The 27438-nt window shown below is 58.3% G+C and overlaps 1 protein-coding gene across 2 annotated transcripts in view; it reads left to right on the top strand.

The window, feature by feature from the left end:
* The window catches only part of LMX1B (LIM homeobox transcription factor 1 beta), a 77809-nt gene extending 59784 nt beyond the window's left edge, over nt 1–18025 (top strand). Inside the window, exons 3-8 of one of the 2 annotated variants that reach the window (XM_058302359.2) lie at nt 12151–12383; nt 14613–14794; nt 15006–15083; nt 15198–15264; nt 17210–17353; nt 17676–18025. In XM_058302359.2, coding sequence (XP_058158342.1) covers nt 12151–12383; nt 14613–14794; nt 15006–15083; nt 15198–15264; nt 17210–17353; nt 17676–17833 — 862 coding nt within the window. In that variant the 3' untranslated portion in view covers nt 17834–18025. Of the gene's footprint in view, nt 1–12150; nt 12384–14612; nt 14795–15005; nt 15084–15197; nt 15265–17209; nt 17375–17675 lie in introns of both variants that reach the window. The other variant, XM_058302358.2, reaches the window with a different exon arrangement.
* Nucleotides 18026–27438: the final 9413 nt, after the last annotated feature.

The raw sequence follows: 27438 nt of genomic DNA, 5'->3' as shown, positions 1-27438 counted from the left end.
AGCTGTGGGTAAGAAATAAATGCCACCCACACCTCCCAGGGCCTCCTCCAGCATCACGGCCTCCTCCCGGCTCGGCCTTGTGTGCTGCTCCTCTGATGCACCCATTTCTCAGTCCATCTCTCAGGCCCCCGCGGGTGGCCTCAGCTGAGGGACATGTTCTGCCCATGCGTGGGGCGTGCGTCCCTGCCAAGAACCAGTGGGGCACAGAGCGGCCACCAGCCGGGAGGAGATCCCAGGCTTCCAAACCCGGGACCATTTCCTCCTCTGTCCCCAACCTCCAGGAAGGCAGGAGATTGTGGCTGCAAGTCAGGCTGATGGGGAATGGGCCCCTGGCTCTGCCCCTCACGGGCTGGTGACCTGGGTAAGGAAGGGACCCCTGCCTTTGGGGGTGATCACGAGGCACCAGTGAGGCCCTCGCAGGTGAAGCTCTGAGCACAGGTTCCTGTGAGCATGACGTTTAATAGGAACATAAGCCAGGTTGGGAACCTGGGTTCAAAACCTGATTAGCATGAGCACAGGGACATGGGGAGGGGGCTCTTTCGTCGAGGTTTCATGAGAGAGACTAGCCGGTGAGGCCCTCAGTGACAGGAGCGAACAAACGGGCACCTTCCCTGGCTGCCTTAAGAGGGGTGGGGACTGAAGGAGGAGATGGTTCTGGTCTCTGGAGAATTGCATCGCTGGCCGCTGCGCTTTAAGGGCCGCGCTGTCAAACTCAGGCTCATTCAGAGGGTGACCAGAGAGTGAAGAGCCGCACGCACCTGGGGGGCTTGACCACAAGAGGGAGTTCTCAGCGGATATGGCCACTGTCTTTGAGTCTCTGAAGGGCAAGAAGGAGCGGAATGCCGGAGCTGGACATTTGCACACAACATCTGGCATCGCCTGGCTGTCTTAACCCCATGGTTTTGACCCTGAGCGTGTTTTCACTGGCTGGTTAGTAAAATTTGTAATAATAAACTTTGTTAATTTTGTTGGTAATATTGAAAACCTCCTACTTGAGCCTGAGAAAAATTAAACTTGGTAAAATAATCAGAACAAAACACAACTGACAAGAGTGAAACTGCACATGGTAAAGTGTGTCACTGGCTACAAATTAACCATGAGACAAATCTTGGTAATCAGTTAAATCCAGTATGGTCACAAACCTGACGACAGAGCAAACATTTAGTGAAAGTTTTTTGTGGAAAATAATTTATGTCAATGAAAATAATTTTAGTAAAATAAAAATGAAAATAGAAACGTAAATTATTTAACTGCACTAGAAAAAAATGATCAAAAAATTAAATTGCCTTAATGGAGCTTGTTCCAGAAAACACTTGCTCGAAGGAAGTTTATCAATGTGTGTGGGTGTGGGTGTGTTTTAAGCTTAATTAAAATGCTAACGGTCTATATACAGGGAGTCCCCAGCCCTTCAGGTCAAAACAATGAGACCAAAACAGCCGCTTGGTCAGCTGGTTTGCACTCCAGTGGTGCCCTGGATTTCTCCTCCTGAGATCTCTTTTCTCCTGGAATACCTTGTCCCCCATTATACCTCAAGCCCCTGTGTCTTGTTCCCCCAACTCTTCATCACCCAACACAGCACTTGGCCAAGGTGGGTAATTAGCAAATTCAGGATCGACAAGTCTTATATTAAAGTGAGAGGCTTAAAAGGCAGTTTCTGCTCTTTTAAATGCAGGACTCATGGCACAGGGTGAGTGCCTAAGTATTTGAGGGAAGGGTGGGTGGATGGATTGACACATGCATGCATGGATGTTTGGATGGATGGATGGATGGATGGGAGAGTGGAGAGGTGACTGATGGATAGATAGATGAATGAGTAGGTAGAAGGGTGGATGGAAGGATGGATGTTTGGTTAGATGGACAGGTGTCCAGTGAATGAATGTGTGGGTGACTGGCTGGCTTGCTGGGTAGATGGTTATGTGAGTGGGCAGATGGATATGGATAAATGGGAACAAAGAGAACTGATTTATCCTCCCTAGTCCAACATTTAAAGCCTCCAGCCTGACCCTTTTCCTCTCTCACCTGTGCTCAAACTGACTGACATCCTGTCTTCCTAACCCTGAAAATAGCTTCCATTTTCTTTTTTGCCTTTGCTGTTTCAACTTCTCCCTCCTAGAATGGCCTCCGTTTTTGCCCCTACACAAAGGAATCAGACACACCCTAGTTCTCATCCCAGCCCCACCACTTCCCCCATTGAAATCCTCTGCACTCGTTGGAGCCCCCTCTCCTTCCTTTCCTCTGCTTGGCCAAGTTTGCACCTCATCTGGTCCTGCCTTGGCTCCTTCAGCCCTTCCTGGACCCACAGTTCTGGGCTGGGCCTCTTCTGTCCACCCAGGATCCCAGCAAGGAACCCAGAGACCTCTACATCTCGTGGTGGGAGCTTTGGCATCTTCCACCTGTGTTGTCAGCCTCCTGGGGGCACAGCCCCCCGCCTCTTTAACCTCAGTACCAGCCCAGGTCAGGGGCCCAGCAGCTCCAAGCTGACAGGGCATGTGGGATATTCACTCCCAGAGGTGAGCAGGGTTGAGGAGGCTGGGGCAGGAGAGGGTTTCAAAAACAGGGAGGTCCAGGAAGCCAAGCACCAAAGGAAGAAGGGACAAGCAGGAGCTCTGGAGCCCAGTATCAGCTTCGAATCCCAACTATGGCACTGAGCAGTTGAGGTTCACTTTCCAAGTGTCATTTTCCTTACTTGTAAAATAAGGGTCTTGTGGGGAGGAGTCAGTGTGCAAATAAGGCACAGGGCCTGGGAAGTAGGCAACACCCCATAAATGTTAGTTAATACTAATATTATTGATAATAATAATAGTTGCTGGATTTGGCAACCAGGAGCTGGTGACTTCAGGTGAGAATAAGGAAGGGGAAACTGGAATCAGGTCAAAGGGGAGGAAAAGGCCCCTACTGTGGACCCAGCACACAGCCTGGCTCATAGTAGGTGCTCAATAAATGTTAGATGAATGAATGAATGAACGAATCATCAAATGAATTGAGTTCACCAATGAAGGAACAGAAAGAAGAGGGAGGAGAGTCAACCCAAGGGTTAATGAAATAGTACAGGTAAAGCCCATAGCTCAGTGCCTGGCCCAGGTCATACTTTCAATAAGTGGCCTTGACCTTCTGATGATGCCTCACTGGCCCCGGCTTTCAGGCCATTCTTCCTGCCAGCCTCAGTGTCCCCACCTGGGCTGCAAGGGCACATGGGGGGAGGGCCAGAGGGAAGTGATCCTCTACCTCCCATCTGTCCTGGACCATTGGCTCTTCCTGATGGCAGAAGAGCTCCTGCCAGGGTACCCTAGCACCCCCAAATGGCAAAGGCACTCCTAGGGCAGAGTTTGGGCCTACCCCCAGGGGTCAGACATGTGGGCAAAGCAACTAGCTCAGTAGGAGTGTGTGTTTATGTGTGTGTGTGTCTCCCCTGGCAGCTCCCAAATGGGTATCTCCAGCCTGGGCCCCTCCCTGAACTCCAAGCTTGTCTATGCAGCCGCAGATTCGAAGGCAGCTCAGCCTTCGGTCCAGAACCGCTCCCGATTCCTCCCCGCCCCAAATCCCCAACTGTTCTTGCATTTCATTCTCCATTTCACTCCAAGGCAACTCCCTCCTCCTGGTTGCTCAGGCCCCCAAGCCTGCGACTCCTCCGTGCCGCCATTCTTTCACTCACACCCTCTATGCCCGTCTGACCTTTAAGACATATCCTGGGTCAGTGCCCTTCACAGCACCTCACCCTTCTCATCCGGGCTGAGCAGACATCATCTTTTGCCCGGATTATTGTAATAACCTCCCAGTGGGTCTCCCGGCTTCCCCCCTTCCTCAGCCTCCCATGTCCCCACCCGCTTCTCCACACAGCTGCCTTTGGGTTGGAATCCAGTTAAAACGTAAGTTAGATCGTGCCCCCCTCTGCCCACAACTTTGCTCGTATCTCATGAGAGAAAATGCCCACTGAACTGCCACCACCCACTTCTCTCTCTGCGGGCATCTCCTGCCCCCTCCCCTGCTGCTCACCCGCTCCAGCCACGAGCGCCTCCTCCTCACTCCCCCAACACCTCGGAGAGCTCCCTCCTGTGCGGAGGCCTCTTCACCAGGTATCCACAGGTATCCTTCCTCTGCTCTCTACTCCTCCGTCCTATGTCCTATTTCAGGAATGCCTCTGGCTGCCCCTCCTAACATCGCAAGCCCTTGCCACCCCTGTGGCTCTTCCCTGACCTGCTTTTCACCATCACTTTCCACTTACCTGTTTTACTCTGTATTCTATAGACTGCTCCAGCTTTTGCCCGTCCCCTCACCTATTAGAACGCAAGCTCCATGGTGGAAGAGGGCGGGATTGGAAGGAGCGTCCATTTCGCTCACTGCTCTATCCCCAGACTCCAGACAGTGCCTGGCACATAGTAGGTGCTAAATAAATATTTGTGGTGCTCACCGAATGTGTGCGTGCCTGGCCAGGCTGGCCGCCGGATGGTACCCGGGCTCCCGGCTGTGCCCGTCCCTCCCTGCCCCTGGCCCGTGACCTCCAGCCTCGGCTGGGGGCTCCCGACAGCGCCCTGGCCCAGATCAAAGGGCCGAGGAGCCGGCGGGCGCGCACAGCTGCGTCTGCGCGCTGCGCCCGCAGGCCCGCCGGAAGCGCCGGGGCAGCCCTCGCGGCAGGCTCGGCCCCGGCCCGGCGCGGCTGCGGAGGAGGCCCGGCGAGGCCAGCGCGGGCCCGAGCGCCCGGCCGCGCCGCGCATTCCAGCCGCGTGATTGACGCGCGCACCGGGGCCCCCGCCTGCGGCTCCCGCCGCCGCGCGCCCGGCCCGCCGCCGCCGCCGCATCAAAGCAGATGTTTGCAGCTGGTTTGAGTTGGATCCCCATCAACAGGCTCCTTTTTGTCTCAAAATAAAAAACAGCTACGCGGGGAATGATAAGGACGCGGCAGGCACGTGGGGGAGATGTCAGTCGGAGAGGGAGGAGGCCAGGCGGCAACTCGGGCCTGCTCACGCCCCACAGCTCCGCCCGCTGGCATGCGCAGCAGCTGAGGCCCCCCGAGAGTGTCCAGGGTCCTTCCCCGGGGCTCCTGGTGAGCGCCAACTCATCCTTCGATAGTCATGGTCACGGTCATCATCACAGACCTCCATGTCGCCCGAGGACTGATAACAGCCACCGTTATTGAGCACCGGGTAGGGGGCGCTGTCCCGAGGGCGCTACCACAGTTCCAGCCCATGATCCTCCCCGCGACTTACCGGGGAGGCAAAGGGCAGAGAGCGCATCTACTTTATCGTGATTACCTACGAGGTGGCCCTAGTGTGCCCCAGTTTTCAGAGAGTGGAGGTGGCATGCCCCAAGGTCAGGCAGCTAGTAATTAGCAGAGGTGGGATTCGAACCTACCCTTTCTGCCTCCAGAACCAAGTTCCTAGCCTCCTCCAAGAAGTCCCCAGCTCTTCTCCAGACTGACCCTCACCCTTTTCGTGCCTCCCAGCATGCTGAGCTTACCCCATCACCCTACCTGACCTGCCACGGCATGAGATTTGGACTGACGGTTCCCCAGCATCTTGAATGAGGCTGGGCTCAGAGTCAGCCTCTATGGCTGTTTGCTGCGTGAATGCAAGAGGGGTACCCAGTGGGGACGGAAGGGCTGTGCTTGCAGGGGCCAAGCCTGATGGTCTCCATGGAGGAAGGAGGGTTCCCATAGTCCCAGGGGTTACATTGCCCCAGGAGCTTGGGCCAATCAGTTATGGTCAGGGGTGCATCATTTAGCACAAACACTGCACTTGGACCTTCCTCTGTACTTGAGATGGGGGTGCAGTGGGGGGGAGGGGTGCTGCAGTATTTTCAGCCCAATAGGAGGCATGCATAGAACTTTACTGTTTAAAAAATTAGTAAACTGACTCCAAGCTGTGTGCTTGTGAAACAGGTGAGGGGAAGGCAGTTTCGCTTATCTTGTTACATGGTGGCATTCTCAGACCCCTAGAAGCAGAGTACCCAATATTCTCTGGTCGTATTTGGTCACCCATTTCATTTCTCACAAGGTTGTTCATTCATTCAACAAGCACACACAAACAACCTCCTCGATGACAGAGCCTGGGAGTGAATTAGACCCAGTTCCTCATTTCTAGGTCAGTGGGGGCCTCAGAAACACAAACAGCTAGAGAAAGGCAGGTCGGTGGGCACCAGGGAGGTGATATTTGAACTGGGTCTTGAAGGATGAAGAGGAGTTCAACAAGAATCAAAAGAAAGGAGAGAAGACAGGCATTGGAGGCAGATGGAGTTTTAAATGCTAAGGAGGAAGGAAGGGGCTTGCCGTGTTCAGGGAACAATGAGAGAGGGCTGGACACCCACAACAGAGGACCTGAGGCCAGGTATGACAGGGCTGGGGTGGAGACTTGAGTACCACAATTAGGTCTTTGTGTATTTTGCTGAAGTCATTGGGTGCTCTTGGACATTCTGAAGCAAAGGGGAACACGATCTGATTTGCCTTGGTGAAGAGGGAAGACCAAATTTAGAATGTTTTCCCTCCAGCCTCTGTTTGGTCTATGAAATAGATGTTAATGCAGTCTGCTGAGCAGGAGTACAGTGGCTGCAGAACTGGTGGAGGGCGGAAGAGGTTGGGGATCACTGCCGGGGCAGGCGAGGGAGAGGCTAACTAAAGTTATCTTGAGTGTTGGGGGAGGCCCGCTGAAGGCAGAGAGCACAAACATGGGGTATGAGTTGTTCTGAGAACCTGGTGAGGACCTTCAAAACTGTAAAGCACTGGGGTGGGGTGTGGGAGTGGCAATCCAGTGAGGAGGAGATAGGGGAACTTCCACTCAGCAAGAACTGTGACCAGGTGCTGGAACTCTTGGAAGGATGATGAGAGCAATCTTGGCCCCTACTTATTGAGCCCATCCCATGTGCGTGGCCCTATAAGGCAGCCTCTATCATTAACCCCATTGGATAGAGGCTCATAGAGGAGAAGGGACCCCAAGTTCTGGGGATGAAGGCCTGTGTGGAGAAGCTGGAATGTCCTCAGGACATTGGGAAACCAATTTTATTGAAGCTGGACATAAAAGAATCATCCGTACTATATTTGTCCCTGCAGTTGTCAATGGTTTAAGAGAAATTAATTAATCAAATTTCTAGTCCATGTTCAAATCCTCTAGAAAAATTGTTTTCAGAGATTTGTATATTAGCTTTGTGAGTTTAATAAATTGAGCATTAAACGAATACACCAGAACTCAGAAGAGAATTCTCGCAGCCTGGGACTCTTCAAGGGTAGGATATCCCTGAAAGTGGAATTTCTCACTCCAAAATCACAGCGACGCCACCAGGGAAAAGAAAAAGATGTGTTTGTGTAGGGGAGATGTTCAATTTGGTTTGAAAACAAATAAAACACAAAACACACTCAGCTCCCCCTACTGGGGGCCAGGCTCAGGCTAAGCAGCAAGAACTCGGGTGTGGCTGGGCCCCTGCTGGGGGAGGTACACAGCCTTGAGGGCAGACAGACGTGGCTGTGGTACCCACAGCTCAGGGGTGACTGATGCGCACAGAAATACTTGGAGGCATGAAACGGACAGCGCATCGTGGTGCTGCTGCGGCACTGCGGCATGACCTTGGACAAGTAATGCATCCTTTGTACCTCAGTAGTCTGATCTGGGAAATGGCACAGAACTAGCATCTTAGTTTTAGGATTCTGTGAGGATTTAATGAGACCATGCACCGAAATGATAAGTCAGCATTACTGGCACTCAAAACTATTAAAGAGACAGACAGAGAAATGAGCCAGGAGTGCTTTGTCTGGCTCAGGCCAACAGAGAACCAGACAGAAGCTGAAAGGGCCAGTCCAGAGCCCAGGGTGATGGTGAGGGGGAGGTGAGGTCAGGACCTGTAAATCCCTGGATCCCAGCAAAGGTGATCAACAAAGGCATCTTGGAGACATGTGGGACAAAAAAAGGGCAGAGGAGAGATGACATCAGATCTCGTTGAGTTCCTTCTACGCGCCAGGCGTGATGCCAAGGGCTCTGCATGCTTTCAACCCTCCCAACAAACCCACAGGTGGGTATGCTCACACCCGTTTTACAGATGAAGGATTTGAGGCTCGGAGAAGTTAAATGTCTTGCCCAGAGTCACACAGCGAGAAAGTTATGGGACCAGGATAGAACCTCAGGTTGCCCACTCCCATACCTTTGACCTTCCCACAGCCCCACACCCTGCTTCCCTCCTAGGTGGCACTTTTCCCCAACGCAGGGGACGGGGCTCCCACCAGACCACACTGTGAATGGAGACTGACTTGCCCTGCTTTAGAGGCAGAACAGGGCTGGGTTAGTTCAGTATTCAGTCAACAAACATTTACTGCACAACTGTGTCTGAAGATACAGAGGTGACCCAGGCCAAAAGGGGGAAGGGGCCAGTGGACCTGGAAATATATCAAGTAGAGTCCTTAGGATAAGTGCTACAATGGAGAGGGAGAGGCAAGGACAGGGAACGCACAGAGAGCGGCATCTCATTAGACAAAGGGGGCTTCCTGGAGGAAGTGATGCCCCAGCAAAAGCCTTCAAAAAAGCAGGTGTTTGCCAGGCAAGGGTTGGGAGTGGGGTAGTAGAGTCAGCATGAGCAAAGGCTTGGCAGTTTAGGTGAAAAATTGGGAATGGGGAGGTCATGTAGGTTGCCCACAGGCCTGTGTGCCTGTGATGTGATGTGGCTGCCCCTAGATTTGGAGCATCAGATTAGGGGAGGAGTGTGGGTAGGAGGAGTTGACACCCAAGTGGACAGGGCAGCTGGAGGGGATGCCACGGGCAGTGCCAGTTCCTCCCGTTGCAGAAGATGGGAGAGGGGCTGGAGCTCCAGAGTCTCTCCATGACACCCCCACCTCCCCTGACCTGCAGGACCTGCCCGTCCTGGCCTCCCAGCCCGATGTGGGAGTAGAAACACACCCATCCCAGCACAGCCCCAGTGGGAACTTACAGGGGAGCAAACTGAGGCTCAGGCCTGCCCAAGGCCAGAGAGCTGGTGAGTGGCTGAGTCAGGACTGAAACCAGGACCCAGGCTGCAGATCCAGTGCCCGCTCTGCTCTGTCAGGGCCATTCACGGGGGCTCTGGAGGAGAAAAGGGAGGCTTGGAGCCTTTCAGTCCGAGCAACTCGGAGTCCCCGGCCAATATGGGCAGCGTTCACACAGGAGAAGCCCGCCCCGGCCTCCTGAAGCCTACCACAGACCAATGGACACGCCCCATGCCCACTGCTTGGCATCCTGCACCTTCACAGGGCAAAGCAGGCAGCGTTGTTGAGCCCACTGCACAGATAAGTAAACCGAGGCTCAGAGAGAAAAAAAAGGCTTGCCTGTCACCAGCTGGCAAGTGGTGGGACCAGGCACCGAACCAGAGTCCATCAGATTCCAGCGCCACCCGCCTGGGCCTCCTTCCCAATGGCTGGGTCAGAGAAGTTGGAGGGGATTGGGGGATGGGGGCTTGCAGAGACTGGGGGACCCTGCTGGCACCCCAACCCTCCCACCTCCACCGTTAGCAGCTCTCATCCCGACGTGGTAGACAAAGGCAGCCCTGTAATTGGGAGCGAGTATTTCATGCCGTCCCCCCCGATGTTTTATTGGGTAGAGAGATGCTTGGAGACCAAACGGATGGCACATTCCGTTTATAAAGTGTGTGCGGTTTGTTTTATTTCCCGAGTTTTTGCAATCTAGATAACAGATGATGCCCCGAGTGGCTGGCGCTGCCTTTGTAATGGCGGCGCAGAGCCTTTGGAGAAGTATTAATAATAGATTGTGTTGATGAGTTTGGAGAAAGTAGCAATCGACCCCCTGCTGCCAAGGCATTAGCGCGGTTGTTCTGAGCGCAGCCGGCTCGGTGGAGTCGGCAGCAAGTGCGGGTCACCCGCCCTACTGCTCCCCCAGCCGAAGGCTTCTGGGACCCTGACCCGGCCATGCTGGCAGAGGCGCAGCCAGTGCCTGTCCACTCACGGGCCGCAGAGGCCAGGCCGCGGACCCCAGTGGGGCCAGCAGGTCGGGAGGAGAGAGAAGGGCAATGGGGGAAGGGGCAGGGGAGGCGCGTCCTCTGTGTCAGAGCAGCACGTTTTGGAACCCTGGACTCCTTCCTTAGGAACTGAGAAGCAGGGGGGGACTCTGCCCTAAGCTGCCATGGACGGTGGGGCAAATTGTACCCTGCACAAGGGTGCCCAGTTAAAGGGCCAAATCAGAGCCGAAACCCAGCCCACGTTCCCCTCGGAAGTCTGCTAGTTCTCACCAAGGTGCCGTGGGGACCTGCCTGCCCGGAGCAGGCAGCCTGGCCTGAGCGCTCGGTCTGCCCATCTGGCCTCAGCCTAACCCCGCCCTTCACTGACCTGCTTAGCGAGCACTCAGGGAGGCCTCCTTCAGGAGCAAGTCGTCAGGTGCCACCTCGTGGAACCCCAGTGGAGACGAGCGGTGACTCGCTCGGGGTCACTGAAGCTTCACAACGGCCCTTTGAGGGAGGTCATCCCCATTTTACAGCTGAGGGTACTGAGGCCAGAGGGGTGGCTTGGGGGGGCATAGGGGATGCTCCCCCAGAATGGAGCATCAGAGAAGGCTTCCCAGAGGAGGTGGTGCTGGAAGTGGGTCTTGCAGGGTGAGTAGGAGCCTGTAGGTAGAATAGAGGTGGGTGCGGGGATCACTGGGGGATGCCCCCTGAGCTGAGTGCTCTGGGCTGTGCCAGGGTGGCTGACAGAATTGGGATTGACCCCGTCCACCACACCCCGCAGGCTCGCCATGGGCGGCGCCGATGGCAGCCCCGGGAAGGGAGGCAGGCAAAGTGCCTCACATTTATGGCCATTTCTGTTCCAGAACCGATTAGTAGAGAATTGCAGCTGTAATCTGTGCCCGTGACGGCGGGCCATAAAGAGGGATGGGACATGCGCAGCGCTCCCAAGGTGGCGCCCGCAGACGTGGCCCGGGGATGTGGGGAATGAAAAATGGTTTTAATTCCCTCCCAGCAGCAATAATTTGATTCTTCATAAATTTTTCCATCAAAGTGTTGTTGAGGCTGAGTTCCCACAGAGCAGGGCACGCAACGGGGGCGGGGGAGCCAGGAGGAGAGGTCAGGGGGCATAAGCAGAGGAGGGGCTGCGTCGCCCAGACCCCTCTGAGCCCTGACCCAGCTTTGTCTACAGAGACGGAACCGCTTTGTTACGGGGGGACCATATCGAGCCCAGGCTCTGGGGTCCACTCCATTACCCAATACCCACATGACCCTGCGCAAGTGGTCAGTTTCCTCATCTCTAAAATGGGAGTGCTAACCATCCCCGACTCATAGGGTGGTTGCGAGGATGAACACATTCTGCATGTAAAGTGCTCAGAACAGTGGCTGGCACATGGCACATGCTCAGCAAACGTCTGCTCATGGCGGAGGTGCCCACACTGAAACAGAGGGATAAGTAGGCATTAGGCAAGTCAAGGGACAGAGAAAGAACATGTGGAATGGCCGACAGGAGGGTGCTTCCGGGAAACCGCAGGCTGTTCATGGGGCTGCAGCCTATGCTAGCAGAGGATGGTCAGAGAAGAGGCCAGATCCAGACGGGCCTGGAATGGCAGGCGCAGGAGCTTGGGTGTTCTCCTGAGGGCACTAGGGAGCCACGGAAGAATTTGGAGCAGGGAAGCAGCATGGTCACGGGTGTGTTTTAGAAAGATCCCTCTGGGGGATGAGTGGGAGGGGGCGAAACTGATTGGGGCAGTGGTTCAGGCAATAGAGCAGGGACCCAGACTGACAGTGGGTTGGAGCGAGCTGGGGATTGCTTAGATGTGGGGGTGGGGGAGTGGGAGGAGCAGGGAGGCGGCTGAGCACTCCCGGGGTGAGGGTGGATGAGACCTGCAGGTTGCCAGCCCCTCCCCTCCCGACCGAGGTCAACCCAGCCCTCAGGGAAGGTAGAGGCTGCCCCTGCACACTGCCCTCTAGTGGCCACTGTGCCTTGGGTGGGAAGGGGACTCAACTGAGGAAACCAGGAGAGGGCACCTCAGGGCAAGGGGCCCAGCACCCACTGTGGGGCTGCGGGGGCCTGTGAGCCAGAAAAGTAGGGCTGCAGGGCCCTCCCATCCTCTGGCTCCATGCCCAGGGAGGGTCTCTCCTCGTTGGGACTAAGGGTCAAGGTGGCAGGAGGGAAAGGTCCTCGGGGTTGTGGCCTCTGCGAGGGAGCCCTGAACCCAGCCCATCGTGCCCACTCTGCCCCCGCAGGCTCTTCGCAGCTAAGTGCAGCGGCTGCATGGAGAAGATTGCACCCACCGAGTTTGTGATGCGGGCGCTGGAATGCGTGTACCACCTGGGCTGCTTCTGCTGCTGCGTATGTGAGCGGCAGCTACGCAAGGGCGATGAGTTTGTGCTTAAGGAGGGCCAACTGCTGTGCAAAGGTGACTACGAAAAGGAGAAGGACCTGCTCAGCTCTGTGAGCCCCGACGAGTCCGACTCCGGTGAGTCCTCGCCTGGAGCTGGGGGGCATGTGGCTGGGAGAGCTGGGGACTGGGCAGAGTGTTACAGAGGGGTGTCGTGGCCAGGGCAGGCTGGCCTCCGGTCCCGGGACCTGAGCTACACACAGAAAACACACACACACACACAAGTGCATGTGTGTACTAGTATGTTCATACACTCAAGGACACGAATGTACATTCCTCCACAAACACACAAAACGCACCTGTGAACCTATGGTCCCCACCACCTGGGGCACACACACCTGTGCATATATGTGCATATGATGACATGAGTGAAAACACACACATGGATGCCCATATCAGGAATATATATATGTGCATGCATCTGTACATGTGCAGACATGTGCTAACATACCCAAGCAAGCAAAAAATCCTCACCCAAGTGTGCACACATGTATATACCTGCAAACACGTACATGTACACACAAGCCAGAGCATATGCATGGAGCACCTATACATATGACTACGCACATGTTTGCACACAGGCTCACATGTACCACGATTTGCACACACACACACAGCCCCTGCCCTCTGGCCTGCCACCCCACCTTCTCTTGCCTTGACATGGCCCCCGTGGTGCAGCACAGCAGGGGTCGTTGCCAGAACCAGGGCTGCAGGCCAGTGATGCAGGGTTCTCAAGCGCTCCCCTCCTTGGGTCCCTGAAGCATTCAGCGGTGGGGAACTGACAGCCCTGAGCAATTCTCTTTCCAGGCTGGGTGAGAGGCCTGGGGTCCTGTGGTGGAGGGAGAAAGACCTCATTTCCCAGGGTGAAAGCGCCACTCTACTCTGCTCCAGCCCCAAAAGGATTATGCCAGGTGGCACCCTCCTGGCAGGAAGGGTGGGGCCGTCCGGGAATGAGTCTTAAGGAGAGGCACCTGGGGACCATCGGCCCATTCGTACCAGGCCTGCCCTAGAAAACTGGGGGCAGGGGTGTCTCAGAGGGACAAGAGCTGCACCCTCCACGGGGCCCATGCTCTGAGGGAGTCCCCAGGTGGGCCTGGAGAAAGGGGGCCAGTTCCGGTGAGGAGGCAGCAGGAGGCCCAGTGGTGGGTGGGAGGCTTTGCCATCCCTCCAGGGCTGGCATCTCTGAAACCCAAAACCCTGGGCATGGAAGTGGCAGTGTGTGCACGGTGGTGTGGGCCTCTCGGGGTGAGTACACAGGTGTCTGTGCTTCCGTGTGCACATGAACGTGTGCCTGTTCAGCTGCGAGCGTTTGCCTGGATGTCCCTGCCTGTGAGCAGGTGCCCTCATGCATGGGCGAGTCTGTCTGTGAGCTGCGTGTGCCTGGGCCTGTGTGGGCACACACCTCCAGGCTGTAGGTGCGTGGGCCCGTGGGCAGGTGTGCCTCTGCGTGTGTATGATGCTGTGACCAGGAAAGTCCTGCATGAGGATTCTGGTGTGTGCCTCTGCCTGGAAGTCAGGGAATAAGCTTCCTTGGGGTCTCCTCTCCGGCCCTGGGGCCTGGCTGGCACTGGACTGGTGTGGTGGGAACTGGCTTTCTCTAAGACTGGCATGCTGGGCTGGGTCTCCAGGATGCCAGGGGCCAGCAGGACAAGGAGCATCCCAGATAGGAGGGACCAGGGAAGCCCAGGGTCACAGCAAGGCCACAGGGGCCAGCACCTCTCTGCAGGGGGTCTGTTGGTGCGACGAGGTCAGCTGATCTGCCCACATGTGTGAGCATCAGTGTGCCTGTGCACACTTCCGTGCGTCTCCACGAACAGCGGCATGGCTACAACCCATGGATGTGTCCACGGGTGACCCTGCATGTTCCCCGCGTGGGCCTGTATCTATGGCTCCTGAACACTTGGGCGTCTTCGTGTGCAGCAGCAGGAACGCGTGTGTATCTGTGCCTGTGCTTATCCACGGCACACCTGTGTGTGTGTGTGTGACGTGTGCCTGCACGTCTGGGCAGCAGAACAGGTCTGGGGCCCTCGGGTCAGGCCTCCCCTGTGCCCAGGATGAGGAAGTGAGGAGTGGGTGTTAGCAGATGGGCACCTGGGGTAGGGGGCAGCAGGAGATGAGGGGTCAGACGAGGCAGGGCCAGTGGGCCAGGGGAGGAGTCAGACTTTATCTGAGGGCACTGGGGAGCCATGGCAGGTGTTGGCAGGGGGGTGACGGGATTCCATCAGGCATCAGACTCCAAGGGCACAAGGCTGGGACCTGGGACTACCCCCCGGGGCCCCCTGACAGCCCGGGTTGTGGTCCCCACAGTGAAGAGCGAGGACGACGATGGGGACATGAAGCCCGCCAAGGGGCAGGGCAGCCAGAGCAAGGGCAGCGGTGACGACGGGAAGGACCCGCGGCGGCCCAAGCGGCCCCGGACCATCCTCACCACTCAGCAGCGGAGGGCCTTCAAGGCCTCCTTTGAGGTCTCCTCCAAGCCCTGCCGGAAGGTGAGGCGCAGCTGGGGTGGGCAGGGCCAGGGCTGGAGGGCTGCGCCCCGGAGAGGCACCCCGAGCCCAACGGCTTTCCAGACGCCGCCCCCTCCCTCCTTCTGGGGCCAGGGACCTCCCTCCAGCTCCCCATCCATCCCGAAGGCCCCCCGCCACCACCCCCGGCCCCTGCCCCTGCCGGGCCTGACCTGTCTCCCTCTCCCTGGGCCAGGTCCGAGAGACGCTGGCGGCAGAAACGGGCCTCAGCGTGCGCGTGGTCCAGGTCTGGTTTCAGAACCAAAGAGCGAAGGTGAGAGCCCACAGCGCTGGGCAGGGAGGCGGGAAGGCGAGGCGTGGTGCGGGGGGAGAGGGAGCCGGGGCGGGCGGGGGGCCGAGGCCGCTGTGAACCGTGCTCTCGCTGCAGATGAAGAAGTTGGCGCGGCGGCACCAGCAGCAGCAGGAGCAGCAGAACTCCCAGCGGCTGGGCCAAGGTGAGCCGGAGCTCAGCCCGTGCCCAGGGCCAGGGGCCGGGGACCCTGCGCTCAGAGTCCCCGGAACAACCCTGCCAAGGAAACTTCCTCCACCAGGGGTGTTCCCAGCCCAGGAACTTCTGGCTTGCGACCAGCTGAGAGCCACAGAGAGTGTGGGGACCGTGGGACGTGGCCCAGGGAGGAGAGACGGCAGGGTGGGCGGCACAGTTTCTGAACTGGTAACCGTTTCCTCACCTTCGGCGTGTGCGGAGCTCGGGGCTTAGCCAGCGGCAGCTCCGCCTCATTCGAATCTCGTCCCTTCCTGTGAGGAAAGGTTTTGTCAGGACCCATTTCACAGATGAGGACACTGCAGCTCAGCGAGACTAAGGGGTTTGTCCAGGACCACTTCACTAGCAAGAGGCAAGGCCAGGCCTCGACCCCAGGCCTGTGCTTAAAAGTGACACTGCCCTGCCTCTCACAGCCGAATTCAGTGGAAGTCTCCGGAGAAATCTCCAAGTTTGTCAGAGTGTTGAGGAGGCCAGGGGGAGCTCCTGCTGGGTGGTGAGGGGCCAGTTTAAGGGGCAGGGGCCAGGTCCCCCAACATTGGGCTTTGCCACATCAGAATCCTGGGCCAGGACCGTCTTGCAGGCCCTGTGGGGACCCGAAGCCAGGGGCCCAGGCCACACACAGGAAACAACAAGACCTTGGAGGGAGGGCGCCAGGAGCTCTTGGGCCTGTGGGTGGGGGCCCCAAAGCTGCGGCTCTCAGGTGAGATAGCGGCTCCTGGGCAGAGGCTGGGGGCTCGCCAGCAGCTCCGTCCAGCAGGCCAGACTCAGGGCGGTTCTTCCTCTCTTCTCTCTCGGCGCCCCCTCCCAGGACAGCCCCGCCTCCTGGGGCTACGGGACTGCCTCTGGTGGCCCAGCCAGCTCCCGAGTATCTGCCCCTCCTGTGTTCCCAGCTGCCTCCAGGACGCTGCCTCCCTGCGAATGTTCCACTGTCCCTGGAGCAGTCGCAGCCCCCACTTGTACTCCTCATTGCTGCACACACCACCACCTGCACACAACGCCCGCCTCAGTAAACAGCGCCACCATCCCCCCAGTCACCCAAACCCGGGGCTCAGGAGTCGCCTTTGACCCTCTCTGCCCTGCACCCACCAAGCTGGGCAGTGGTTTCCTTTCCAGTGTCTCGCGGGCCCCTCCTCTGCCTGCCCCAGCGCCTCTCCACGGGATCCGTAGAGCTCTGCCCCTGGCCTCCAGGCAGCCTAGATAAGCCCCTCTCCCGGCTTCTACAGCCCCAGAGCCAACCTCCCTCTCTCTCAGCTCCTGTCTGGGTCTCTGCCCCCCCCCCCTCCTCTCCCCACCACGTCCCACCTCCTCTCTTCTTTACATCCATCCCTCAACTGGACCTCCTGATGGCCCGGGGCTGACTCTGCTCCGTGCTTTGCTCCGGCTGCCCATCAGCCTGGCATGCCCCTGCCTGTTCACCGTCGGCGGGGGCCCCTTCCTCCTGGGAAGCCTTCCTGGCCCTCTTTGGCCTGGGTTAGGGCCCCGCCTTGGTGCTCCCCAACGTGGGGTGCCCCCTTTGAGTCCTTGCTACCTGCTTAGGCATCTGCCTCCCTGTTTGTGGCCTGACAGTGACCCTGAGCTCCTTGAGGGCAGGGCTCTTCGAGGGAGGAAGGAGGGAGGAGGGGAAGACTGTTTGGCTTTTCGTGCACTGATTCTGGAAGAGGAGCTGGAGGGTGTGTCTGGGGAAAGCAAGGGGAGTCGGATATCTGGGGGCCCAGGAAGGCCAGAGGCAACGTCAGCCAGGGAGGCACCCCTGGGGGTGTCAAGAGGTGCTGCAGTGGGTACCCTGGGGTGTGGGGTCGATAGAGAACTCCATGGGGGCTCCCGGGAAGGCCAGGCCACAGGCGTCTGCTAGGACGGCGTGGGCCGAGACAGGCCATGAAGGCGTGCTCTGTCCCCAGAGGTCCTGTCCAGCCGGATGGAGGGCATGATGGCCTCCTACACGCCGCTGGCCCCACCGCAGCAGCAGATCGTGGCCATGGAGCAGAGCCCCTACGGCAGCAGCGACCCCTTCCAGCAGGGCCTCACGCCGCCCCAAATGCCAGGTGACCACATGAACCCCTATGGTAAGCCGCCCCCTCCCCCCGCCTGCCCCCAGCACTGCCCCGACCCCCTTGCCTGGCCCGGGAGGGCAGGACAGGCCTGGGGCCATGACAGCCACCTCCCACCCCTGGACCCAGCAGGCCCGGCCAGCGCGGCCACACTGCCCCCCTCCTGACGGGAAGGGGGTGGCCTCTGCCCCTCTGGCCAGGCCCAGCTGGCGGGTCAGCCTGCCCCTCCCTGGCCCCCGGCAGGGCTGACAGGGCAGGCAGGGCCCCCGGGAGCCCCAGCCCGAGCCCCGGTCCTGACGCCCCCTCTGCCCCGCAGGGAATGACTCCATCTTCCACGACATCGACAGCGATACCTCCTTAACCAGCCTCAGCGACTGCTTCCTGGGCTCCTCGGACGTGGGCTCCCTGCAGGCCCGCGTGGGGAACCCCATCGACCGGCTCTACTCCATGCAGAGTTCGTACTTCGCCTCCTGAGAGCCAGCCGAGCCGGACGGACACTGGGGCGAGGGCCCAGGGGTGGGCGGCGGGCCCCAGAGGCCAGCCTCGCCCTCCCGGCCCTGCCGCCCACACAGTCGCAACAGACAGCCATACGGTGCCCTCCCCTTGGCCGGCTGGGCCTGGCCACAGGGCCCCCTGGGCGCGGCCGGGCAGGCAGACGGGCGCAGCCCGGGCAGGGGCTGAGTCCTGCCCACAGAGACCTTGCCACCCCAGGGACCCAGAGCTCTCGACAGCCACTCGCCTCCCAGCCCCACCTCGGCCCCCATCGCCTCCTCGCCCTTCCCCGTCTCTTTTTTGGGAAGCTTAAATTCTCTCTATTTTTTTAAACGTCCTCTCTGTGTCCAGCCAACCTCCAAGGCCTGGGCCAAGGCAAGGCCCTCGCTGCATGCCCCCAGCCGATGCTGTGGCGCGGTACCTGTCACCTGTGAGAAGCGAATGTACCTGTGCCCGGTGGCCGGTGCCGTCCCGATCACCCACCTCCTCCACCAGGGAAGGCGCGGAGGCACCCTGGCCGAGGGCCGCCCCTCCAAGCCTGGAACCTGGAGCAGAAGTGGGGGCGCTGCCACGGCTCTACCCTGAAGGGGAGTCACCAGGGAATACTGGGGAGGGGAGATTGAGTCCAGGCAGACACTTAGGGACATTGACACTCACATGTAAGCACACGCACACTTCAAGGCACCCCCAAGCAGACACGTAGATGCATAGAGGGTCCTGAGACCCAGAGGTGCCCTGCGGGTCTGCCCCCGCCCGTTGCAGGAGGGGGAAAGCAGGCCATGGGCAGAGAGAGGAGGCCAGGCAGGGCCAGGGACCCCTTTCCTTGTGGGCATGAGACAGCAGAGGAGAAAGGGGAGAGGATGGGGTGGGCTTGAAGCATGTGGGCCCAGATATATCCTAGCCTCGGCCCAAGGGGGCCACTTGGGCAGGCAGGGCAGCCCCAGACCCGACCTGTGCCAGCAACGGAGACTGAGCCTCTGGAACCAGGTGGGATCAGACCAGATGACAGAACCTCAAGCTGTACAGGGACCTCAAAAGTCACCTGCTTGGCACTCCATCCAATGTTTGACTCCTGCCCAGGCCACCTCTGCCTCTGTTTGCATACCTCCAGGGATACGGAGCTCACTGCCTTGGGGAGCCCCGAGTCTGCTGCCCTTTCCTCCTGGTTTCACCTCTGCCTTTGTTAGCCCTGAGTCCTGGCCTTTCCAGCTCTTCCAGCTCTTTCTTTGAAAACTGTATCCTCAGAAACGCTCCAGTTTTCCCTCCAAAAGTAGGGAACAGACACAACCCAATCTTCCTGTTGATGTCAGCCAGCCAAAAGGGGGCAGGCCTGTGAGCCCCCTGTTTTAGGCAGTCCTCTATTAGTGCGCCCCAAGAGCCAGCGAGCAGTTCAGGCCGCCTGACCTTGGAAACTCACCCTGCCCTTCGTCACAGAATCCCCTGGCCCCTGCACACATAGAATAATTTAGCCCCTTCTCTCTTCCGTGTGTAGGTGGTGAGTGGTAGGGGGTGGACATTTGTGGTTTAGACACACTGAGTGAAGGACCTTGACTTTTATTCCTGTTCCTTCACCTTATTTGATTCACTCTGGCCTGTGGAGTTTCCCAGCACCCCAACTCTGTGACCACTTGTTTGCTTTCCCTCTTAAGCGTATCCTCCCACGTGAGGAGTCACCCATGTGTTTCACCCAAAGTCTGGGTGGAAGAGATGTGGAACAGGACTGCACCTTAGGGGCCACTTGGTTTGTCGCTGGCCCATGTCCTCCTTGGAAGTGCATCCCAGCTACATTTCCAGCCTCCTTACCCACAAGGAGATTGCAAAGGACCTTGCCAAATGCCCTGTTGGAAGCCAGGTAACACTATGGCAGCTTCCAACCCCCAATCTAACCAACTCTGATCCTGTCCAAAGGGAGGTGAGATCAGGCTGAAGGACCCTGTTCCACTTTCTCTGTGCCAGCCCCTGGGGACACTAGTCCTAGGCCACCATCCTGAGGCCTTCCTGCTCCAACCTTGGAGCAAATAAGGACAGGAGGCATCTTCCTCCACTTTTGGGCCCCTCTGCCCAGCCTTCTCTGGAATCCTCAAAGTTCACCCAAAATCTCTGTGTTTTGGCTCCTCTGTCCCTTGGAGAGCCCTGCGTTCCTCCAGAGCATCCCAATGCCCTCTTCCACCCTCCTAGCCAGTGCCAAGCTTCTGCATTTCCACCTCACCATGCTCTTTACCAAGGCAGAGTTGGCAGCAGGGGAGATGTGGGTCAGTGTCACCCCTGAGGTCTGAGCAGCCAACCTGGCCCTTCTGTGCTCCTCTTATTCCAAACAGAGCTTCATCAAGGATCTCAGGGGATGTCCATGGTCCTTCTGCAGCCTCTGTCCACCAGGGATCTGTGCCATCTCATTGCTGCTCCCTTGGCCAGCCATGCTGGTTTCTTGAGAAAATTCCCTTTTCCCCTTTTGCACATGCACAGTCTAAGTCATGCCAGGAAACTTAAGGCAGATGGTACCGCAGCACCCAGGGACCTGGCCCTTCTCTCCCAGTCTCTTTCTGTTGGAAGAAACCTCAGGAATGGGTCCTCTAGTCTGCCCTTCTTATCTCACAGCTGGAAAACCTGGGTTAGGAGAGGGGAAGGAACCTGCCCAAGGTCTCATAGCAAGTCAGTCAGTGACAGCTGGGCCTGAGAACAGGAGCACTGGTCTGCTCCATCCTCCCTGTCTTGCAAATGATCTCTAGGTCAAGGGCCATGGCTTTGATTGTAGTAAACTCTTGCCGGCCCCTGGGGGGTCACCACTTCCTGTTCTGGGGCTTCTCCTGAGTCCAGCCCAGGCTCCGCCCCCTCCATCATATTGCCCCACAAGGACCCCCACATTCATGACCCACAGCCAGGAGGGACCTTGGAGAGCCCCTTGTGCCAGAGATGCCCCATCCGCGGTGGTGTGGTGACTCCCAGGACAATGCTGCTCGTTGCCCACAAACTTCCCCAGATGCTGGCTGAGCCCACCCTGGCCTGGTGTGGCGCACACAGGAACAGACGCAGAGCCGGTCTCAGGAGTTCTCTACCTAGAAAGAGGCAGGCACGCTCCAACCCAGCCCTGTTCAGGCATCGTTAGGGACCCATTTCTCAGATGAGGGACATGAAGCTCAGAGAAGGGGAGCCACGTGTTCAGGATCACTCAGCAGAAACTGCGGAACCGAGAAGGCTTGCCGGGGTCTGGGATGAGCCAAGCTGGGCAGGCGCTTCCCACTGCCTGGGAGGAAGAGCAGCCTTGATTTGGTGGGGTGGGGGGAACAGCCGGGATGCACTCCGCACCTGCCATGATAAGGGACAGCGTCACTAGGGTGGTGGCATGCAAAGCCCAAGGGAAGAGGACAGAGCTCCCAGGAAGAGGCAGAGAGTAAACGGTGACACGACACGGAGAGTCTTGCAGAAAAGCCAAGCTCCACTTCCCTCCTGGGGAAGGGGAGACGCAGAGAGAAGGAATCTGTCTCAGGTCGCACAGAGAGGACCGAGTGGGGACAAGAAGCTGGGGCTCCTGCCCCCAGCCAGAGGCTCACCTGCTCCTGGGGCACTCACAGGGAGGCCACGCGGACGGGGGCACTAGGTTCCAAGGGCCAGGCCAGCCGGCGACAGAGCCCTTAAGAGAAGGCGTTGATGCAAGTGGGTGTCTTGGGAGGCTGCCAGGAGAGGGCCGGGTGGCGCAGGCCCGGCAGTGTCAAGCCTCTAGCTTGCTTGGGAAGCTCAGTGACAGCCCCCTCCCCATAGCAGGCTGCCTCCGCCATCCATCCCGAGCCCAGTGCCCCTTGCACTTTGCACACAGGGAGGCTCGGGGGAAGGAGAATTGGCCTTCACCTGCCTGGCCCCAGCTCTGAGCTCTCGGAGGACCACGGAGGGGGTGAGGCTCTCATCTCCCATCTGGGAGAACCCACAGTTCTGGGGCTCGCTCAGCCCTGTAGGGAAGGGGTCCATGTTCACACGCACTCACACACACTCACACCTGGGCACACGCGGAGGCTCACAGATCTGCACACAGGCAACATGGCCTGGAGGTTGGGGGAATACGAAGGACCCTCCAACACTTGGGACTGGTTTCCAATGAGCCCCTTTTCTGGTGTCCCCTCCACTGCCACTTGGGAGTCCCTCGGGAGCCCAGCCGGGTGTGGGCACCGGGCCACTGGCCATTCCTGTTTTCCTTGTACAGACTCTCACTGCCCACCCGCCATCCCCGGACACATTTTATTTAATAACTTGTCATTGTTAAATTATTTATTAGCGTTTACCACATCACCACTCCCCAGTCCTGCCCTCTCACTCTCACCTTCTGCCTCTTCCTACAAAAGCAGAAAATGGAAACAACCACACAAAAAAAGATGAAACATCCGTATATTTGTAAATAAACCAACCTGTACACGCCTGTGGTGCCTTTCCTTGGGGTGGGGGCTGGGCCCGGGAGAGGGGCTCTGCCGGATCCCAGCCAGTCCTGCCGGGGACATCAGCAGCTTCCTCAGTGGCAGCTGGGACAGCAGGTCCAGCAGGAGGGGGCCTGGGGTCCCTGGCCTTGCCCGACTCCTTTCCCTTGGGCCATTCTATCCCATAATCCTCATCTCTTCCCTGAGCCATCTCCATCCATAAACGCATCCCATCCCATGTCCATCTCACTCATCCCCCTTTCCCAACACTCATTCATTCATTCAACCAGTATTATGAAGGGTCCCTTAGACCAGTCACTAGGCTGAGAGCCGGGGATCAGGGGGGACCTCAGGGAGGTCCTACTGCTGCGTGGAACACAGTGTGACACACGCTCAGGTGAGGAGCCGCAAGGCCACACTGGAGTGGGTGTCTGACCTCCTCTGGAGGGCAGCACATCCGGGAAGGCTTCCCCAAGGAAGCTGAGCTCCGAAGGATGGATAGGACTTATCTGGTGTGGCAGGGAGGCGGGTGTTCCAGGGTTCCAGGTTTTGCAAAACCTCAGAGGTGGGCGGAATCTTGTGAATCCTTTAAAGTGCCAGGGGGCCAGGGTGAGACGCCACAGGCTGGAGGCAGGGCCAGAGACCGAGGCTCCTGCTGCTAAGTGGAGGACAGAGCCAGTTAGACCAGGAGGACCGTGTGGAGGCAGGGAGGCCACCTGGCCAACCCCGGGGAGGCGACAGCGGCCTTGACGAGGTGGTGACAGTGGGGAGAAGAAGTGGACAGATCCCAGAAGTGGCGGTGGAGAGGGGAGTCCAGGCAACGCCCTGGTTCCTGGATCACTGCGATGGGGGTACAGGGGGAGAGGGAGGGGTGTGTTGGGCTGAGGGTCCCTGCGACATTCAGGACATGTCCTGTACACTTGGCTGAGGCTTTGAGGCATCAGAGGCTGAGCTTGGGCGTCTTCAGTGGCCAGCTGTCTCTGAGGCACGGAGTGGATGAGCTTGCCCAGGGCGATGGCACATGGGAGAAGGAAGAAGCTGAGGCCCGAACCCTGAGTCGCTGTGGGATCCAGGAGAGAGGGTGGCAGGGGTGGGGGCTGGGGTGGGGATGGTAGCGATTCAGAGGACTTTTGAGATTTCAGAGCGGTAGTTCACAAAGTACGTGTCTTGACGTCTCAGGTTCTTCAGGGAACCTTGGGCAAGCACGTGTGTGTGAGCGCACACGCGTGTGTAGGTGGCTCTGGGGGTGGCCCGCCCGGGTGTGCTGAGCATGAAGCTGGGTGCCTGTGGCTACCTCTGCATCGGGCGCTTACCAGCAAGGCCACTGAGGTCTGGGTGTGAAGTCGACGCTTCCGACATGTGTCTGGGTGTTGGTGAAGTGTTTGCAGAGTCGCATACGGGAATTTCTCCATCTGCCCTCCTCTGTGTATCTGGGGAGGCCTCTGGGCCTCTGTGCGTTGATGTCCTAATGTTCTCCCCCCCCCCCCCCTTTCTGGTTGCTCGGGCTCAGCCTCCTCTCACCACTTCTAGCTTCTCTCCCTCTGCCCGTGGGCACCAGCGCCCCCTGGGGGCAGCCTCTGCTCTGCACCCGCCTCCAGGCTCACCGTTCACAGCCTCTGGGCCATCCAGCAGCCGCACGGCTTCCGGGAATCTAGACGCGTTGAGGACCTGCCGCTCCGTTCCTCCTTGGCGCCCACAACAACACCGAGTATTAAGGTCTCGGTATTTCAGAGGGAAAACCAAGGAGGACGTGCCGGGTTCACTGTGAGAAAGCCAATAGAGAGAGGGCAACCAGGATTGGAAACCAGGTTTAGCTGCAAACCCGGAGCCTTGGCTCCCTCCAGGCTGCCTCTCCAAGCCTGCCCTCTCTGGTCCTGTGGTCTGGGGGCACTTGGCTGTCAGATCGTTCCTTCCTGCTGAGCTAGGGCAATGGGGCTCCTCCAGGGTCAGGCCAAGGACCCGGGGAAACAAGGGAACGCTCCTATCTTCAGAGTGGCTCCACTGAGGTTCAGCAAAGTAAAGTGATTTGACCCAGACTGCCCGGCACAGAGAAAGGACTAAAAGGGCTTTGCATCCCAGCCCAGCGAGGCTCGTGTGCGAGGGATCCTCCCAGCTCTGCCCCTCTCCAGCAGTGACCGGCCAGCTCCTTGCCTGCAGCAACAGTTTAAAATCCTGTCACTAAAAAATGTGGAGGGGGTGAGGGGAGGAGCGGTGCAGTCACCTGCCTGTCTTCTCCTCCCAGCCCAGATGAGGGCAGGGGCCCGGGGAGGAAATGTGGGCTGAGTCTCTGGCGCCAGGAGAGGGCGTGGGAGGACACCTCCCTGGGACACCTTTCCAGGACAGAGTCAAGCGGGACAGACATGAGCTGAGCTCCCAGCCCTGCCAGCCACAGACCTCAGCTCACTGACAACAACAACAGCAACACAGAACAGCTCCTACCCCATTGCGCAGATGAGAAAACCAAGCTGGGAGAGAAGTGATTTGCCCCAGGGTCATTCTTCCCAGGAACTTGGGGGTGGAGAGGGTGTGGGCCGTGGATTCTATAGGCGCCGAGAAGGGGAGCGGTCCCAGGAAAGGACCATGGCTCTGAGCGCACCCTACAGAACTCATCCCCTGAGGGTCTGAGGCCAGGGAGAGGGCCACCAGTTGTGTTTGTTTCCAGTCCCTGCAGCCTCCCCCGAGAAACTCACCAGGCGGTGAGTCCTGGATTGGAGAAGAGATCTGTCTATTAGCTGCACAGCGTGAGCTTCAGCCAGACGCATGGGTCGTTAGCCAGGTGGTCCAGCAGCCATTCTGGGGAGGCCAGAAGGATGGCCGTGCAGCCCCTCCTGCCGTGGTGTGAATGGAGCCCCCTGGAGTTGGGCAACGCAGTGGCAGTCCAGTGGCTGGCCTGGGGACAGCTCGGCCAGCGGCATGACAAGAGTTCAAAGAAGGCTGCTGGGTCCCCCTCAGTTCCCCTGGAAGGAAGGAAGGGCGCATGCCTCCAGTGGGCACCCTCTATGTGCTGCACGCTGTGCTGAGGCCCTGTGCGTCTCGTTTCACCCCTCGCAGCCCAGTGGGTGGGAAGAGGTGTTACATTCCACCAGCCAGACGAGGCCTCTGCTCTGCCCGGTTCTCCCAGGGGTCCCTGCCCTGCAGCCAGCTCTGTCCTGCTCTCTTGTCCTCTGAGGGTCCCCAGACCCCATGCCAGGCAGACCTTGACCCCAGGCATGACAGACAGTGGGAGCCTCGTCAGGGCTTTGCCTTCAGAGCAACCCCTGAGGCTCGAATGGGGGACGGAGGCGGCCTCTCTTGGCGCTCATTCCTCGTTTGACAGGTGCCAGACGCACCGCTCCCTGGGGCCGGACGCAAGAAGGAGACCAGCATAAAGGCCTCACGGTGGGGAAGGTTTGTCGCCTACGATGGGGAAATCAGGGAAAGCCTCCCAGAGGCTCCAGAGACAGGTCAGAGTGGAATAGGAGGAACAGGGGAAAGTCAGTTAGGACCGAGCAAAGGCTCAGAGGGGGGCCACCACAGGGGGCCAGTGTGGCCGAGCACATCGGGTTGCATTCAAGGTCCAAGCAGGAGGCGAGGTGGCGGGCACTGCCCGCACTGTGCACGCCGCGGTCAGGAGGCCCTTAGCAGAGCGAGGATGTCAGACCTCCCAAGATCTGAGTTAGCTGGGAATTAAAGCCAGCAGGCTATGAGAAATGAAGAGCACAGAAGAGTCTATGTGACCTACCAATTCACGGCTTCAAGAGGAATAATAAACAAACACCCTTGTACCCACGCCCTAGATAAAGAAAACACACATTTCCAACTCTTTGGAGACCCTAACGTGCCTGCCATCGTCCTCAGCGCGTCTCCTTCTTCACTTGGAAAGCTCCCATCCCAACAGCAATACGGTGATGCCCAGAGCCCACAGGGATGGGCCCGCTGCTCGTGCGCCCCCGCGTGCAGCGGGACACCCAGGCGCCTTTCCACGGGCAGCACTTCACTTTCATGCCTCTTCCCTCTTATCGAAACTTGGGGGGCTGTGCTACTACAGCCCAAGACAGACCAGAGCCCGTTTGAATTTCGCTACAAAATCTGCATTCCCCCTTCAGGCCACGAGGTGGCGATCAGGAGTCAGGCAGGTGAGCATCGAAGCAGTCGGCTGGGCTCCCATATGCCGGCCCGGGTGCAGGCTTCTGAATTCCATCCGAGGAGACAGGAGGAAAAAATCTCTCCATGTCAAGAGGGAGCCAGCCACTGCACGGGCACTATACTGGGATGTTATAGTGGATTCCCCACCACAAGCCTGAGAAGTAGCTGTAAGCATCCCGACTTTACAGACCAGGAAAGTGGGCTCAGAGATGTTAAGTAACCTGCCTGAGGCCACACAGCTAGGAAGTGGAAAAGCTGGGATTTGAACCCAGGTCTGTACGATTCCAGAGCCCATCCATGGGGCAGTGACAGACCCACACAAGGAGGAAAAGAAGAGCATGTAAGAGGGGGAAAAGGAATGAGAATAGCAACCTCTAGTGAGTACTTACTACACTTAAGGCACTCCAGGCCTTTGTAAGCTGAGCTCACTTACTCCTCACACCAACCCGTGAGGTGGATACTGTCTCTCTCCCATTTTATTGATAAGGAAACTGAGGCTTAGGGAGGATGAAAGTCTGGGAGAAACTGTGCCCATCAACACCCCGTTCCTGCTCCTTGAGTCTGGAGGGAGAACCACGGGTGAGCTGAGTCTCCTGGATACAGCCAGCCCCTTCTCCTCTGGCCCTCCCTGTGGAGGGTCAGCAAGTTCGGACCTGGAGGCAGGGAGTGGGGTTATCCTTGGTGTCAGCAGTTCAAGGACCCCCACACCCCCTGAGAATGGGGAGCCTTCCAGGAACTGTTTCCTGTGACCTCCAGCTTCCTTTCCCTCATTCTCGGAGGCTGGCAGAAAGCAGGTGTGCAGGTATGTGACCCTGGCCCTCCTCTGACCCCAGCATCATGGCAGGAAGCAGCCTTAAGGCAGCGTACCCCTGCGAGGCCTCAGGCCAGAGCGCCCCAGGCCCCGCGACTGGTCCAAGGGTGAAGTTCGGGCAAGGGCATCTTCTTGGATCACGAGTTGCAGGGATGGCTGGCAGCCATGCTCTTTATTACAGGAAGAAACTAGAGACGATGGCCAATGCGCAGAAAGTGAGAGGGGAGATGGACACACAGAGAGAGATAGGT

Source organism: Dasypus novemcinctus, chromosome 8, assembly GCF_030445035.2.
Source record: "Dasypus novemcinctus isolate mDasNov1 chromosome 8, mDasNov1.1.hap2, whole genome shotgun sequence".
NCBI lineage: Eukaryota > Metazoa > Chordata > Mammalia > Cingulata > Dasypodidae > Dasypus > Dasypus novemcinctus.
Note: the sequence above shows the minus strand (reverse complement) of the source record. Positions and strands in the feature narration are given on the sequence as shown.